Source organism: Pleurodeles waltl, chromosome 11, assembly GCF_031143425.1.
Source record: "Pleurodeles waltl isolate 20211129_DDA chromosome 11, aPleWal1.hap1.20221129, whole genome shotgun sequence".
In the NCBI taxonomy this organism is placed as follows: Eukaryota; Metazoa; Chordata; class Amphibia; order Caudata; family Salamandridae; genus Pleurodeles; species Pleurodeles waltl.
The window spans coordinates 359,774,025-359,790,844 of NC_090450.1; the positions used below are offsets into that span (position 1 = coordinate 359,774,025).

Genomic DNA, 16,820 nt, shown 5'->3' on the forward strand with positions numbered 1-16,820 from the left:
TGGGTAGTATGTTTGTTGGAGTTGCCACCTTTGCAGTGATGTCTAGCACAATGTGGTGCAGCAGGGGCACAATTGACTCCTGGTTCAGATTGTAATTCCTGATGACATCTTGTTCCCTGAGTCCAAGGATGGTTGTACGCTGTTAAAAGATCCTCTCCAACCTTCTGTGCTGCCTTTGTGGCTGCTGTGGTTGTGTCTGGGGTTGCTGCTATGGTGGTGGATGAACCTGTTCTTGACGCTGATGTCTGGGGCATGTGCCAAGCTGGAGTAATAACAGCTCCATGTTATCCTGGATGCTGCCAATGCTCCTTCTGTGTGTTTTCCTTAAGTGATGGTGTGTGGACCTCTTTTTAACACGTAGTCTGACCAGCCATTAAAATTTGATGCAAATCGGCCTTTGGACATTTTTCTAGCCCCGGACGAAAAGGCCTGAGAAGCTGTAGCTCCTCTAACGGAATGGGCACCATAAATATCGGTAGGGACACCAGCCAAAGACATCAGCAAACGAGCTAAAGTGGGGGGTAAGACCGGTTTGTGGGGCTTCTGAAAGGAAATCAGCAACTGAGATGAGGAAGCAACCCTGAGATCTGCAGTTCGTGAAACGTAAGTTTTCAAACAAATAGCAACACACAGTTTGGGTTGAGAGGGTAAAAAGGGATAAAAGACAGAAGACAAATCAGTCTTAGTACGCCTAGCTACATTAAAACACACACTGAAGGCGGAAAAATGAAAGGAGGAAACATCCAAAGCCTTTACATCTGAAACCCGTTTGATGGACACAAGACAGAGGAGCATGGTGAGTTTACCTGACAAATATTTAAACGATAGGTCAGGATTATCGGGCCAAGAAACCAGAAGACGAAGGACAGAGTTCACATCCCACATAGAATTATATTTAGGAGCTGGAGGTTTGGAAAAACGTATTCCTTTTAGCAGACGACAAACTAAAGGGTGTTCTCCCACTGGTCTACCATCCACCCTGACATGTTCTGAAGAGATCACGGATCTATATGTATTGACGTTACAGTACGCTTTGCCTTGAGAGGCTAAGGAAGCTAGAAAATTTACAATCAAGGTAACGTCAACTGAAACCGGATTGGAATCCCTGTCCACACACCAGCTACACCATACCGACAAGGCTGAACGGTAGACCTATGAAGTACCTGGAGCCCAGGATTGTTGGATGAATTGGACAGCCTGTTCCGAAATTCCTGGGGTTCTGCAGGAACCCCCGAAATTCTCCAAGCTATGAGAAATAGGGAACCTTGTAATACGAGGTTGTGAGGAAGCCCCTGGGGATTCAAAAGAAGATCTGGGAAAGGAGGGATCAGGATTGAAAGATCTGGCGAGAGTTATAAAAGGGTCGGAAACCAAGGTTGAGACTGCCAGAATGGGGTGACTAGAACTAGGGAGGAACGTTGTCTGCAAACTTGTGCCAGGACCCGAGCAATAAAGAGGAAGGGGGAAAGGCATATAGAAGGGAAGGAGGCCGCGCTTGGAGAAAAGCATTGGAAGCCAAGGCTAAAGGATCTGTTCTCCAACTGAAGAATTTGGGAATTTGGGAGTTGAGTCTTGAGGCAAAGAGGTCTATTGACATTGTACCGAAGATAGAAGAAAGACGCTTGAATATGAAAGGGTGAAGCCTCCAATCGCTTGAGTCCTGGGAGTGTCTTGAGAACCAATCGGCCACTACATTGAGATTGCCTGGGAGATATTCCGCTCTGACCTAAATATTTTTGTGAAGACAAAACTCCCAAAGACTTTTGGCTAAGAGAGCCAAAGGTTTGGATTGTGTCCCGCCCAGGTGGTTGATGTAAGTTACGGCCGATAAATTGTCCATTCTGAGAAGAATGGAGCATCTTACCCTGTCTTTGGTAAAGGACTGGATGGCAAAGGAACCTGCAAGCATCTCTAAACAGTTTATGTGCATTGACAACTCCTGAGCGTACCATGGTCCTCCAGTCGAGAGTGGACCACATCTTGCGCCCCAGCCTGTCAGACTTGCATCTGATTCTAAGACAAGATCTGGGGTGGCAGAGAAAATTGTTCTCCCATTCCAGGCGTCTAAATTACTCATCCACCATGTGAGTTCTTCCCTGGACTCTGCGTCGAGGACAACCTGATCCCAATATGACAGTCCTTGTTGAAGATGACGGATCTTGAGCCTTTGGAGGGCTCTGTAATGAAGAGGGCCCGGAAAAATGGCCTGGATGGAAGAAGAAAGGAGGCCTACGAGATGAGCCAGTGCTCTGAGGGAAGAACAAGGGAAAGACAAGGCATGACAAATTTCTTTCTTTATTAAAGAAACCTTGTCTTGGGGAAGTTGGTGAAACGACTCGGTAGTGTTGACGAGGAACCCTAGAAACTCGAGAGTTTGTGAAGGAACTAGAGCTGACTTTTGGAGATTTATAAGGAATCCCAGCCGAGAAAGAAGGTCTTGACAAATTTTTAGATGAGTTATTAGGGAAGACTTGTCCTGAGCCATAACTAGGAAGACGTCGAGATAGAAGATAAGTCTTATCCCCTGAGCCCTGAGGAAGGCTACCATGGGTTTGAGTACCTTGGTGAAGCACCAAGGGGCGGAAGAAAGGCCAAAGGGAAGAGTTTTGAAACGAAAGAAAGTATTTTCTCACTGGAACTGAAGAAATTTCCTGAAAGAAGGATGTACTGGTACTGAGAGATAGGCGTCCTGAAGATCTATGCGAACTAACCAGTCGCTGTGAAGGAGGATATCTCTGAGATGGAGAATAGTTTCCATCTTGAAGTGATGATAAACTACGAAGTTGTTGAACTCTTTTAAGTTTATGACAGGGCGATGTTTTTTGTTCTTCTTTTGAACAAGAAAGATATTGCTGAGAAAACCGGAAGGGTCGAACACCACTTCCTCGATAGCCTGCTTCGATAGTAAAGCCTGTCTCTTGCCCTGAATGAGGCGAGATTGATCGTGAGAAAAAAGGAGAGGACGAGGAAGGAAGGGCTGACAAGGGGTCTGGTAAAGATCTATGCAATAGCCCTGGACGGTCTGAATTACCCAAGGGTTGGAAGTTATCGACAACCAAACGTTTAAACACAAAGCTAGTCTGCCTCCCACCGGAGGAAGGCCAAAACTGAAAGTTCTTACCTGCAAGGTGTTCTCCTTTGGCTCTGTAACCCCTGTTACAGCCACTGTGGAACCTGCGTGGGTAGGATTGGGGTTTGTATCCTTGGTATACTTCGAGCTGATTTGTCTGGGAGTAGGAGCCTCTGTTGAGGGATTGACCTCTTGCTGAAAAGCGGCCGGCAAAACGACTCCTTCCTTTGCCGGCCCTTCCAAAAACCCGATTGGAAAAAATTATCTTCATAGAAGAATGGGCTTTATCCAGATGTACTTGCTCATTCCTTTTCTAAAAGAGTCTCCAAAGAGAAGACCATCAGCATTAAGGCCTTCCTCTTTGGAAGCTAGAGAGCTCAGTTTCGGATCAATCCTGAGGAGGAGGCTTTTACGGCGTTCCTGAGAAATGTAGGAGTTGGCGTTGCCCAACATGCAAATTGTCCGTTGAGCCCAGTTGAAGAGGGTATCCGGATCCACCTGTGAGCCTTCAATTTTTGCTTCCTCAGCAAGGTCAAAGATCCTGGTGAGGGGACCCACCAAGTCCAGAAGTCTGTCCTGACAATTTGACCAGGCTCGGTCAACTCCTTTCTTGGGGTCTTTCACAAATTTAGAGAAGTAGAGACGCATATTGGGATCAATGGCGGGGTGTCTGTGACCTCCAAGGGAGGGAGGGTCTGGGACATTCAGATTTTAATTTGTTTCTGGATGACTTATCTAGGGGACGGTGGAGATAGAAGGAAACGTATTCTGAAACATGGTCGGAGGGGATCCATTCTGAGGAATTGGGGTGATGGATAGAAGTAGGGTCAAACATGGGGTCGCCATCAGGGTCAACCAGGTCTTCGGGCACTAAGTGAGGGGAATACTCATGAGGAGAAATTTTTCGCCCTTTCTCCGGAGGCCCATCATAAAAATCATCATTTAGTGTGTCCTGTAAGACATCGTCCCCATCACTGTCCATGTCCCGTAAATTAAGTATATTAAGGGGGGAGGAAGGGAGCCTCGAAGAATTTGCCTCTCGGGTTGGAGGCCCAAATTTACTGGAAACGCCTTTTGAAATCCCATGAGAATGAGACACACGTTTCTTCCCTCTCAAAAGAGGATTTGCCTTAGGTGCCTGCAGCATTTTAGAAATAGAGGCTTCCAAATTTTTGGAAAACATCCAACATAGACACTGAAACAGCGTGTTGGACCGAATCCTTTATAAAGGATTTCAAATTATCCTTAATGGACTTGGTTTGGTCTTCCTCAGACATAATGGGATAAAAGAAGGAAGAGTTTAGGGAGGAAAAATTGCTAAAAAGCTCTACAAATTGTGAAAAACAGGCTTCAACCCTGTTAAACACAAGGAAAAACTGTAAATAAGGGGTTAAAAAACTGAAAAGGCTGGCCGGGGGTGTGAGAGGGGCGTGCCACTAACCTTGGAGCCTAGGAAATACCTGCTGTGTCACCAGAGATAAACATGCTTGGAATTCAGCGAAGCGTGTAAGGCAGAGTCAAATCTAAAAATAAAACGCTCGTTCAGAGGCAGTCGAGCATGAAAATCACTCGAGCAGGGAAGGAGGAACACGCTGTGAAGAGCGGAATGAAGTAAATAAACACGCTCGTTGTGAGGCACTCAAGCGTGTAGAATAACTGCCAGTGAAGCATTAAGGAAGCCGAGGAATGCGGCTGAGGCGCAGCTGTCAGAACGTTGAGTAGAATGTTCTGACAGCCGGCCTGACTGTTCGAACAGCTAAATGAGGAGCGCGCGCACCCACTGAAAGAAATAAGACCAAAGAAGACAAGTAACAAATACTAAAATTAGAATGAACAAATAAATGTCATAAACACGTTTAAAACAGTATCACTTAACAGAACAAATACATAAATGCGAGCAGGGTACTTATCTTGTCTGCGAGCAGCAAGAAAACAGGGCTTGGTGCTCTCAGTCAAGATAGTTATTATGGGGATCGTTGTGTGATTGGTTGGCCCCATTTTGACGCAGTTTTGTAGTTCTTGGCTGCTGTTTAAATAAAGCATGAAAAGAAAAGCATAATACGAGCCTCCTGTCTTGTCATAAAATTTGAGATTCTCACTGTTATATCTGTCAGATCCTTTCTGATAGCTGCATCTTCCTCTTGCAGCAGCTCCATATTAGTTTTTGTACTTTGGGTGATGTTTGTGCACTGAGTTCAACTTCTTTAGGATAGTGTCCAAAGTCAATGCAGTGTCTATCTTGTCTGTCACAGGACACTCCGGTAGTGGTGGAGCTTGCTTTGCTCTCTTTAGCTTACCTTTCGGTTCTTTGCCCTCATGATCTTTACCATCCCAGTGCTCCTTAAAGTCTGGCATGGTGGCACTAAAAATTAAGATGAGATGAAGAGAGGCGACCGAGACAAATAGGGAGCACTGAACCAGACACAACCCTAGATGATTAGCTGACAACAGGAAGTGTGATGACTAATTACATACAACCATTTCATGGTGTTATAAGGAGGTGATCAAATTGCAACACATATGGAGAAGCACAGTACTGTCATAGAAAGGTTATACCAACAAATTTTAGGGCGGTGAGCAATTGTACTGGTCCTTAAGTACATATTTCTGATAGATTGAAGATTCACACAGCTAGTAGGAACAGGAGACAACAGAGTGCCTGTTCAACTGCCAGTGCATTTTGCAAGTGAATATGGGCTTAGGTGAGAATATCATCTAAATGGAGGTGCCAATGCCATGGGCATGGGCATGGGCAGTGCAGGAGCCCCCTGTGGTCTCCAGCACTGTGTTTCCACCAGTCTTTCCATGGCGGAGTCCCCGCCATAGAAAGGCATCCTGAAACAGGAGTCGTTATCAGCTGTGGCACTCAGCGCTGCTGAAGCTGACCAAGAGTCCGACTGCCATCAGGCCATTGGGAACCTTGTTCCCGGCGGTAATGACGGTCCCCTGTCAGTCCAACCGCCAGAGTCGCAATGTGGCGGTTGGACTGCCTAGAGTGCGGCGGTCTGACCGTCACTGCGCATTTGGTGGTCCTTGGACCTGGTAATGAGGCCCTAAATCTTTGCCAAATGACACTTAAAATGACTTTAGCAATTTAAGCCACATACTGGCTCACAAGCAATCTTTAGATTTAGCTTATTAACCAATTAAGCACTTTTACATTTCATGCAGGTAACAGGAACCTTGGTGAGAAGACTTGCTGTTTCTTCTATGGCTCTCTACCCCTCACTCTGCTTCACAGCGCAGAAGAGGTCCTATCACCTTCCCTTTCAGCCTGAGGCACCTCAGGCTTGCCACTAACTATTCAGCAATTATTGTTTTGTTAACAAAGAGTAGGTAACATTATTCCCAAAAGATCTCATCCACTTCTACCACTCAGTCAGAGATATTATGGTTATAGTTAGAAGGAGTGGGATTTAAATGATAAGAAAGCAGAAGAAAGGATATGAGACAAGAAAAGGAGGTCAAAAAGACACTATGGGGGTCATTCTGACCCTGGCGGCCGGCGGATTGCTGGCGGGAACACCGCCAACAGGCTGGCGGTGTCCCGGCAGCAAGTATGACCGTGGCGGAAAAGCCCCTCCATTTTCCCGCCAGGCTTCCGCCTGGCGTGCATAATCCCCAGCGCAGCGGTGCAAGCACCGCTGCCCTGAGGAATATGAGTCCCCGACCGCCAGCCTGTCCATGGCGGTAGACACCGCCATGGAAAGGCTGGCGGTAAGGGGCCGCACGGGGCCCCTGCACTGCCCATGCATTTGGCATGGGCAGTGCAGGGGCCCCCAGGCGTAGCCCCGTCGCGCTTTTCAATGCCCGAATTTCGGGCAGTGAAAAGCGCAACGGGTGCTACTGTACCCGCTGCACATCAACATTGCCGCCGGCTCGATTACGAGCCGGCGGCAATGTTGATGTGCCATTTCCGCTGGGCCAGCGGACGGTAACGCTGTTACCGTCCGCTGGCCCAGCAGAAATGTCGGAATAGGGAGGCATGAATACCGCCGGCAATGGCGGTATTCTGTCTCCCCCGGCCTCGGCGGTCTTGAAAAAAGACCGCCGAGGTCGGAATGACCCCCTATGTGATGAAAAATGTATTACAAAGTTCACCATGTTCCCATTTTTATTATATTGATATTACCATTATCTGATCACCAAATATGTGATATCAAATCACATGTATGAAAGTATTACATATAGTATTCCTTATCTGGGGGCTGTTGCCTACCTAGACAAACAGATATACATATGACCATGATTGATATAAGGCTTCTGCTAGAAGTGCCCACATCTATGGATCTTGTGTTAACTTCAATATCGTAAAATCGAATGATGTGCATGTAGAGGTCCGCTTACGTATTTTCTTACTCTCATTCTTTAGTGTACTGTGTTTATTCAGTGTTACCATATTGCACATTGACCTGGCTTTCCAGCATACAATCTCTCAAGGGCCTCATAACTGCTTCTTGAGGTGGGGCGGGCCGAGGTATATTAATGTACAACTTTACACTCTGGTATCAGCTAACAAACTGCCTAAAACAACTTCCTCTCCCACAATAACGCCTCTCACAAAAACAGTGTCACTCTTACATATCTCCCCCAGCCATGTCTGTTTCCTTCATGGTTATTTAATATCAGATTTAGCTTCAAGGGCAAGTATAAATGTGTCCTACATCATAGGCTCTGGGGCTCTGCCATTCACTTTATTTAACTTGGTTAGTGTGGTAAGTTCTGCTGTGTTCCAGTCCAGCATATCTTGAACCCACATTGTCAAATCTGGGGAGTCAGGTGACTTCCATGACAAGGCTACGCAACTCTTGGTCAATACCAATGCTAAGTTTAGGTGTAGTTTACTGCCAATAAATTATCTTGTAGAAATACAAATTACAGAATTATTTTAAAAATTCTTTAAAAAAGACAATTCAGGTCATGATTACAATAGCCTACAGCCAAACTGGTCCTCTTACTTAAAAAACATGTTATAAAATACATTAAAAATGTATTTAAAAAAAACATATTATTCCAATTCTTATTCATTCTTATTCTTTTCCCACATTATCACTAATCGACAAATTGACACCCCTTATACCACTTCTTCACTTATGTGGAGAGACTTCCTTTGAATTACACTGATGAATCCTAGGAAAGCAATTACGATGTAAGAATAGTTCATTACAAACATAAAATGGCAAGTGCTTCGCTACGAGATATTACGTTATATTTCGTAAAAATTGTACAAGGTGTTTTTATCCTTTCTCCGAGAATAGACAATCTAGAGAATGATGAGTTATTTAAAGGATAGGTAGTTGTGTTTCTTTAGAGACCACAATACCTAACCCTTTCACTGATAAGCCCTTTGACCTTTGCCACAGAGAGTATACTATCTATATTGGAAACATCAACACCATGGGTTTAATTAGACATAGGCCCCCATTTCAACCTCGGCCGTCTTTTTCCAAGACCGCTGATGTACCGCTGTACTGAAGACCGCCAGTGCAGGCGGTTTTTCGCGCAGCGAATCATGGCTGCTGGCAGCCCTCCGTCCTTTTTCAGACAGAGAGCCGCCAGCAGCCATACTGGCGGTCGGCGGGGAAGTGGAGGCTGCTCCACCTCCACTGCCCCGTCATCAGAACACCGCCCACCGAATCCCAACCCAGGACTCGTGTGGCGGTGTTCTGGTGACGGGGAGCTGGCGTTGGAGAAAGCCCAATGGATCCCGTCTCTTCCCAGAGGATCACCGGACAAGGTAAGGTGATTGTCCGTTAGGGGAGGGGGTGAGGGGGTGTTGTGTGCGTGCATGGGGGTGTGCGTGTGAGTATGTAGAGGGCATGTGTGAGTGCGTGTATGCATGCAGTGGTGTGGTGTGTGTCTGGAAAATGTGTGTGGGTTGGTCTGTCTGCATGTCTGTTTGTATGTGTGCGGGTATGTGTTGTTGTAGAGTATGTGTGCTTGTAGGGGGTGTGCATGTTGATGTTGGGGTGGGGGTGGGGAGGGGTGTGTGGATGTCGATGTTGGGGGTGGGGGTGGTGGTGGGGTGGGGAGAGGGGTCCTGCCACCTTTGGGGAGTGGTAGGGTGGTTGGGGGTGTGGGGGGAGGACTCGGGGGGAGGGGATTGGGGGAGACCCTTATCAGTGCCAGGGAATTCCTTCCCTGGCACTGATAGTGCCTACTGCCATGAATTTTATGGCAGTTCCAAACCACCCGAAATCCATGGCGGTATGCAGGGTCCTGATACCGCCAGTGGTCTGGTGACGTTCGCCGGGCTGGAGCCGAAGTCTCCAGCCCAGTGGTCATCACCGCCCTAGCGGTCGGAGTGGAGAAGTGGCGGATGACCATGGCAGTAACCGCCATGGTCATAATTCAATTTTTTTCCGCCGGCCTGTTGGCGGTATTAACGCCATTTCTCACCCGCCCGCCAGGGTCGTAATGAGGGCCATAATGTTTAGTTGGACAGAGAATTTGCAACTGTTCTCGCTCTTTCTCAAGTTGCATCTATTCTGAAGCTCCTTCTCAGAGCTTGAGATTGCGCGATCAAATCCCAAGATTGCAATCCCAATTAAATTTGTAAACAGTGGATCATTGAATTGGTCCGGGTGTTAAAAGGTCTCTTTAAAATTAAGCCTTCCATATTCTCACAACTAACTCTATGGTCCAAGCATAGGAACTCTGCTCCATACAGAGCCTGAGGGATTATTTTATGCAAAATTGCTTTCTTTAAGGTGTATGATGACTGGCAGCCATATCAGGAGTTGAATCCTTAAAGAGCATTGGTTGTAGTCATTAAGGAAGTTTGAAAAATCTGTAAATGCCTATCCCATTTGACATTCTGTGCAAAATTGGGGCCTAAATACTTATAGACCGTACCCTTTTCTATACGGATATTGTTAAGAGCTTTAAGTTTGTGTTGTAACCCTATGGGAGTATACTCTATTAAGACTAAGGGCCTAATTTAGAGCTTGGCAGATAGGATTTTCTGTCACAAATGTGATGGCTATCATGCTCTCCGTATTACAAATGCATTATTTTCATGTTTAGGACAGAACATTCCATTCACCAATCTCTAAACCCAGCCCTAAGTCATCTGCATACATAAGACATGGAACATGAGATTCTCAGAGTTTAGGGGAGAACTAATTTATCTTTAATACAGTACTTGAGAGGTCAGATATAAAAGGACTACAAGCACCCCTGTTGTAGATCGTTTCTGATAAGGATTTTTTTCTGTTAAATTTTCATACAATGGTCAGATCACTCTCAGCCCAACTTCTGGAGTGAAACTGTTGGCCCATATTAGTAGGACCAGTGAAATATTATAATTCAGTAAATTGTTCCACAATATTTTGCAATCGACTAAGTCAAATGTAGCCCGGAATCCACAAATTGTCCCTGCAGCAGGTCTTATTTTGTGGTCAGTTTTAGCTGGTTGTGGCTGGTATGCAGCCTTTAGACAAGACAGTATTAGACACAAGTACCAGGCAGAAGCGGGTCCTTCCTCATCCGAAAAAGGACTTTGAGATTGTCATCCAAAATTGAAACCCTAATGTTATGATTGTAGACTATTCGGTATGACCCAGGTGAACAATGTTAAAATCCTCGATATGATAAAAGTGCTGTCACATTGTAAAAGTATAACCAATCGGTATCTTAGACCTGTCATAACTATCAAAAAGTACCCTGCTGGACCATTTCTTGGAAGGCGAGCGTTTAAGCTGATTAGATTATACTGCCTAACAAGGCCTACAGTAATAAAGCATACAGTACCTAGGTATGTCTGCCTAAGCTGTTACTTGCACCCCCAAACACGAGGTAGGTCACATAATTCCATTAACACGACTAGTGGTTTTCAAACTGAAAAGTGGTAATTATAAATTAAAATCACCGCCCAAAGTGAACTCCGAATTTGGAAAATGAAAATGTCACCGTAATTTACTCAAATCATTATTGTGTTTCTTATTACTCCTGGCCTCATATGCACATTTAAACAACTTAATGAGTCACAAGAATTACAAGGGTTACTCAGCACAACACGGCAAGCCAATAGTCAACTACAGTTTGCGATCAAGTTTTTCAGTGCTAAATACACAAATCTGTGTACCGGCTTATCTTTTTTTTTCTGAGCAGGATACAGAGCAAACACAAGGGTTCGGCTTCCATTATTCCGCTATTACCTCAAAGGCGTTTTCAGAGAACTGCATAACAGATCACTGCTATACCATATGGTAAAAATCTGCCTTCAAATGATTACATCAAGCAGTCCATACAAGCTCCTCGAAACATATGTCCTGTGCGCTCCAGGATAAGGTATGCCTGACGCATGTATTTAAACTGAGTCAATTCCAGTCGTAGGTTCCTAGGCACCACCTGTACATCCTCTTTGGAGGTTGCCCATTGCTTATGGTAAGATCACCCACAACATTCTGAAACCATCTAGTCCACAGGTCCAAAAGCTTATCCTCTTGATGTGTAATTAGTGTTTTCTACACTAATGTCACTGCCGTTTTTAACATTGGCATGGATAATTAAGATACACGGCTTGTCTAATTTAGCTGGCTCCGAATGCTCCTGTCCCGAAGAATTACCTGTGTAGTTGTCATTGCATTATACAAAAGAAACTGAACAGGGCCAACCCAAACGTCTCTCTTATAATTTGGAACGTGCTATTTCTTTCATATTCATGCGTATTCCCTCCTAAAGTCACACCTCCCTCCGCCCAGGCTCTCCTACCATGTATGGTGGCCAATGTTCTCATGTCTGGAAGGGAGCCCTTTTCTTATTTTTATTAGAACTTGTCTTTGGGATTAGAATGCCTCCTAATGCACTTAAAGCATTAAGCTTCTTGCAATATGGAGGCTGGTATGGCAGTGCTTACTTTGTGAAAGAAAGAGTGCCAGTACCAAAGCTGAAGCTCTGCTCAGAGCCTGGGGCAATTACACTTCGATATGCCGAATACCATGACCGGTGTTCTTTAATCCACTACAAGACACTCTCTTCCCCTTTTTCTTACCCTTGCAGGTTCTTGATTTCTCCCTGTGTACCAGTTTTAATGGCTTTCTGTTCCCCTGTTTTTCCGATCCATTTCCCTCTCTTGGGCTCGGTAAGTATCCTAGGTGGAAAAAATAAGTGCTGGTCCCCAAAAATAAGCAACCGCCCTCTCAAATTAAGCAGTGTTGCATGGCAAAATTTAGCAGTGGTCCTATTGCTTTGCAGTCCCCCACCCTGATCACATGCTCACTTATAGAAACAACTACTTCCACCTTGACCACAGGTCCTCCTACTTCTTAACTACTTTCAAAAAGAAGCTGAATTCTCTCCCTCTAATACTTCAAGCTACAGAAGAGCACGGTCTATTCGAGGCCACTCTTGGTAGTGTGCCTAATTAAATGCATACTCATGTAATAGTAGTCTCACAAGTCAGGCCTTAGTGTGCTTCATGCCCAAAACGAGTCTTCTCTATAAACACAGTAGGATACCCACTGTATCTTCTAGGGACCACTAGCACTTCGAAGGTCTAACAAAACACGGTTCTTCAGCACTTACCTGCGTGAGTTAGCCCTGGTTGTTTAACAGACATTCTGCGGTGTGTCTTCTGACTTCGAACGTCCTCCTTTTTAATCTTTGGTTTCTCTCGGTAGCTGCTCAATTGCTTACAATCTGCTCTCTTCTCTTTGCTAGCTGTTTTATTTCTCCGGCTTAAACTATGTTTTCCCTATCACTTTGTTGTCTCACTTTCTCTCGGGGTGTTTCCCTTTTCCTCAGTTCCACTCTAGCTGCTCTTCCCTTTCTTCTTTTATGCTTCCTCTTGGTCCTGTATCCTTTTCTTTTTTTCTTTCTGCCTTCGGCTTTTCTTCTTTCTCCCTCTATGCTCTGTTTGTTTATTTTATCATTGGCCTTCACTGTCCTGACGGCTAACTTCTGTTATCCTTGTTAACTAAGGGGACAAGTCCAAGGTTCAGTGACTCTCTCTCACAAAGCATTCACTTTTTGTTGATGCGGCACATTCTAACAGTTAATGTTTTCCAGTTTACCGCTATGTGAACCCCAAACAGGAGCAGAGACAAGTCCGAGAAAACAGACTTCATATACTCTGTATGTTGTATTTGTAACGCACAAACAAATGTCAGGGATTCAGCTTCTATGCGCAGCAACCAGAGAAACAAACATAAATAATAGGATTAGAAAAACGCACCTCTTTAAAGATGTAGGGAATGTAGCACAGTGTTTAGCAGTATATACACAATATACACCTATCACTGTAGTGTAAACGTAAGTATCCTTGCAGACCTACATCACAAAAAAGTTGGAGAATAATTAGCGCAGATAATGCACAGTTGCATCATGAGGGCTGAGGTCGCCCACAAATCGTCAACAGAAGTATTTTCACAGGTCTAGCAAACTTCATTTTAATGCGAATCAGTCAATCGTAGAATCAAAGTTGTGACACCTAAACTGCGATACATGTTGTGTATGTAGCTATATCCACTCAAGGGCTCTATTTACCAGTCCCCCCGATGAGGCAGTGTTAACTTCTGCACACCAAAAGTAAAGACACTGGGCGTCCAGTTAACTCTTTGGAGTACTGAATTAATGAGGATTGAGTGTTGAATCCTGGCAATCCCATGAGAAATTACAGGGAGGGAGCGGGGGCCTGTGAATTTGGATTCAATTTGCAGCTGAAAGTAAACATTTGTGGTTTTCTATCGCGTCTCAGACAAGCACATGCTATTACCAGTCCCACTGGAATTACTATTCAGATGCATGAAAACTCATACCTAAGTAACATATTCGCATATTTCCTCCTGGTTGGCTGTGAATGTAAAGAAGTGCGTGTTTAGGCGACATAGTAAACTTGTCCTATTTTACAGAACTTGTATATAGCGCACCTTTGGCCGTTTGGAAGGACATGCAGGTGTTTTTCGAAAGCACAGTGACGTTAGCGTTTATAACATTTTCTTCATTTACATAGTATGAGAAAAATAATCGTACACTGAAGTCCCGTTAACCTTGTATGTAACATTTCACCATATGATGCTGAGGGAGTAGGAAGAGGGGTCTTGGAGAAGCAAGTCAAGTGAACGAGTGTCGAGAGATTGGCTTTAGAGCGCCGCACTCTCCAAGTAGTTTATTTAAATGCAGCAACGGTAGGAACAAAGACTTTGACTCAAGATGTGAAGAGTTAGCAATACCGACAATGGCTAGGAAGTGAAGTTCTGTATGAGCTGGACATCTTGTTGCACCTGGTATGTACTTAGCCTTGTCTGAGAGCGAGCCGGTTCCGGGAGTTCGCTACCCCACGAGTCATTGACTTCGCGTGAGTAGTGTTCTATTTCAGAATTGGTTACTTATGCTTTTCTTCTTACGCGTGGCATCCCTAGTGCCTTAGCTTAATTGTTGCTTGATTGTAGACGGCACATGCCTGCGCTTCCTGGTCGTTGGTCAGCTCAGTTCTCGCTGGGCGGCCGAGGCTGAAGGTGCCCTGGATGTGGGATCCATAGATTATTTTGCTTAAAAAATGAATTTCTCTACAAATATCTTACAAGGAGCAAGTCTGAAGCATTAATTGGTCATTGCAACACACCTACACGGTTTAACGGTTTCCTCCTTGTCTTGGTTTACACTTGTGACAAAGTATTTTCAATGAGTGCCTTTTTGAACTATGCCCATGTCGCGTGGCACAACTCGTGAGTTGACAGGTATGATATATTGCACTGTATGGCAAAAAAACATTCTGATATTCCTGTAAAGTGACTTCCTTAAGTAAACGTAACCACACTTACAATTATGAAAAGTAACATTTAATATTTCATTTTCATATTTTGTAAGTCACTTAGGAGCATATTTGCAAGGAACTTGCACAACTGCTGCATCTTTTTTTTTGCACAGCAATAGCACATTCATTGCTCCATATTTATAAAGTGACGCATCCAGTGAAATGTGCCACTTTTCCCTGTCCTGCATCCGTTTTTACTTGCGCAACTACGGGCTGTTTCAGGTAAAGATAATCACATGCAAGGTAGACGTTCCACCCTAAAAAACCCGTGCAGAATTTACACATCCATATGTACAAGAATATGGGAAAGTGATGCATCGTTGGCAAATGATGCTCAGACTCCAAAATGTGTCAAAATTCCTGCACATCGGAGCCCAGGCGTAAAAGTGCCACATTGGCACTGGTACATAAGCAGAACATGCTCATAACACTCTGGCAAGCCCAACTATGCCATAGAGATACTCCTACTCCAGCTCGGAACAACAAGAAGAAGACAGCCACCACCTTGAACCCCACAAAGGCAGCGTAGGAGAAGGGAGCTGATATACCGGCAGAGGACTACCCATTGACCTCATGGAGGATGAGGTCATCACCTATTATAGGCGCAGGGGGGAGACCATTGTCCAGCTCCTACACCAGATTACACCAAGGCTGCAGACATCAAAGAGGTCCACCAACATCCCCCAGTACCTCATGTTCCCCAACACACAGTAGAAACAACTGGAAAACAAGCAGGGCTTCTATGCCATTGCTGGGCTTCAACATGTGTTGGGGGTGATGGACTGCACTCATGTGCAACGTGTGACTCCTACTGCTACATCACACCTGTATCGAAAGCACACACATTCCATCAATGTGCAGTCCATAGTTCATAAATGAGCTGGGAAATTACTCTGGAAGTGCTCATGATTGATACATCTTCAGACATTCCATCAACAAGCGGTTCCAGAATGGTAGATATGGGAATGGCCTACTGGTTGGTAAGTACATCTCAAGCACATGATTCACCTCATTATAGTCAATCATGTTGGATAAAATAGTAATATTTGGGTTGGGTGAGTGAGACAATGTATATGTTACAGGTGTACGGCTCAGACATGCAAAATAAGTCATGGCACATGTGCAAAATAACCCTACAAGTTACACATGTCAAGACCTGTGAAACCACTGTGGGCCTCATGTGCGAGAAGCCTGTACTGCTGGGGTGTCCATTTCCATGATGCTCTGGTGAGGCACGTATCCCAGTCATATCTATGAGGCAACACAAAGTCATCCTGTGTGCCTTTGCTTGGCCTCATAGATATGGTCAAAGGCAAGACAGTACAAAGTGCTGTGTTGCCTTACACTGCATCAAGGATGTGTCCCATGGGTCTTACAATGAGTTCACCAATTGTAGAAAAGTACCATCTTGCCTGGCATGTTACCCCCATATTTCACTGCATATATGTTGTTTTAGTGGATGTGTCACTGGGACCCTGCCAGCCAGGGCCCCAGTGCTCATAAGTGTGCCCTGTATGTGTTCCTTGTGTGATGACTAACTGTCTCACTGAGGCTCTGCTAATCAGAACCTCAGTGGTTATGCTCTCTCTGCTTTCCAAATTGTCACTAACAGGCTAGTGACCAATTTCACCAATTCACATTGGCATACTGGAACACCCTTATAATTCCCTAGTATATGGTACTGAGGTACCCAGGGTATTGGGGTTCCAGGAGATCCCTATGGGCTGCAGCATTTCTTTTGCCAACCATAGGGAGCTCTGACAATTCTTACACAGGCCTGCCACTGCAGCCTGAGTGAAATAACGTCCACGCTATTTCACAGCCATTTACCACTGCACTTAAGTAACTTATAAGTCACCTATATGTCTAACCTTCACCTGGTGAAGGTTGGGTGCTAAGTTACTTAGTGTGTGGGCACTCTGGCACTAGCCAAGGTGCCCCCACATCGTTCAGGGCAAATTCCCCGGACTTTGTGAGTGCGGGGACACCATT

At 45.0% G+C, this 16,820-nt stretch overlaps 1 protein-coding gene across 1 annotated transcript in view; it reads right to left on the bottom strand.

Annotated features, from left to right (window-relative positions):
• Nucleotides 1–12,943, bottom strand: part of LOC138266621 (allantoinase, mitochondrial-like) — a 1,999,095-nt gene extending 1,986,152 nt beyond the window's left edge. Inside the window, exon 1 of the mRNA XM_069215446.1 lies at nt 12,599–12,943. Coding sequence (XP_069071547.1) covers nt 12,599–12,632 — 34 coding nt within the window. The 5' untranslated portion in view covers nt 12,633–12,943. The remainder of the gene's footprint in view (nt 1–12,598) is intronic.
• Between the last annotated feature and the right edge of the window lie 3,877 nt (nt 12,944–16,820).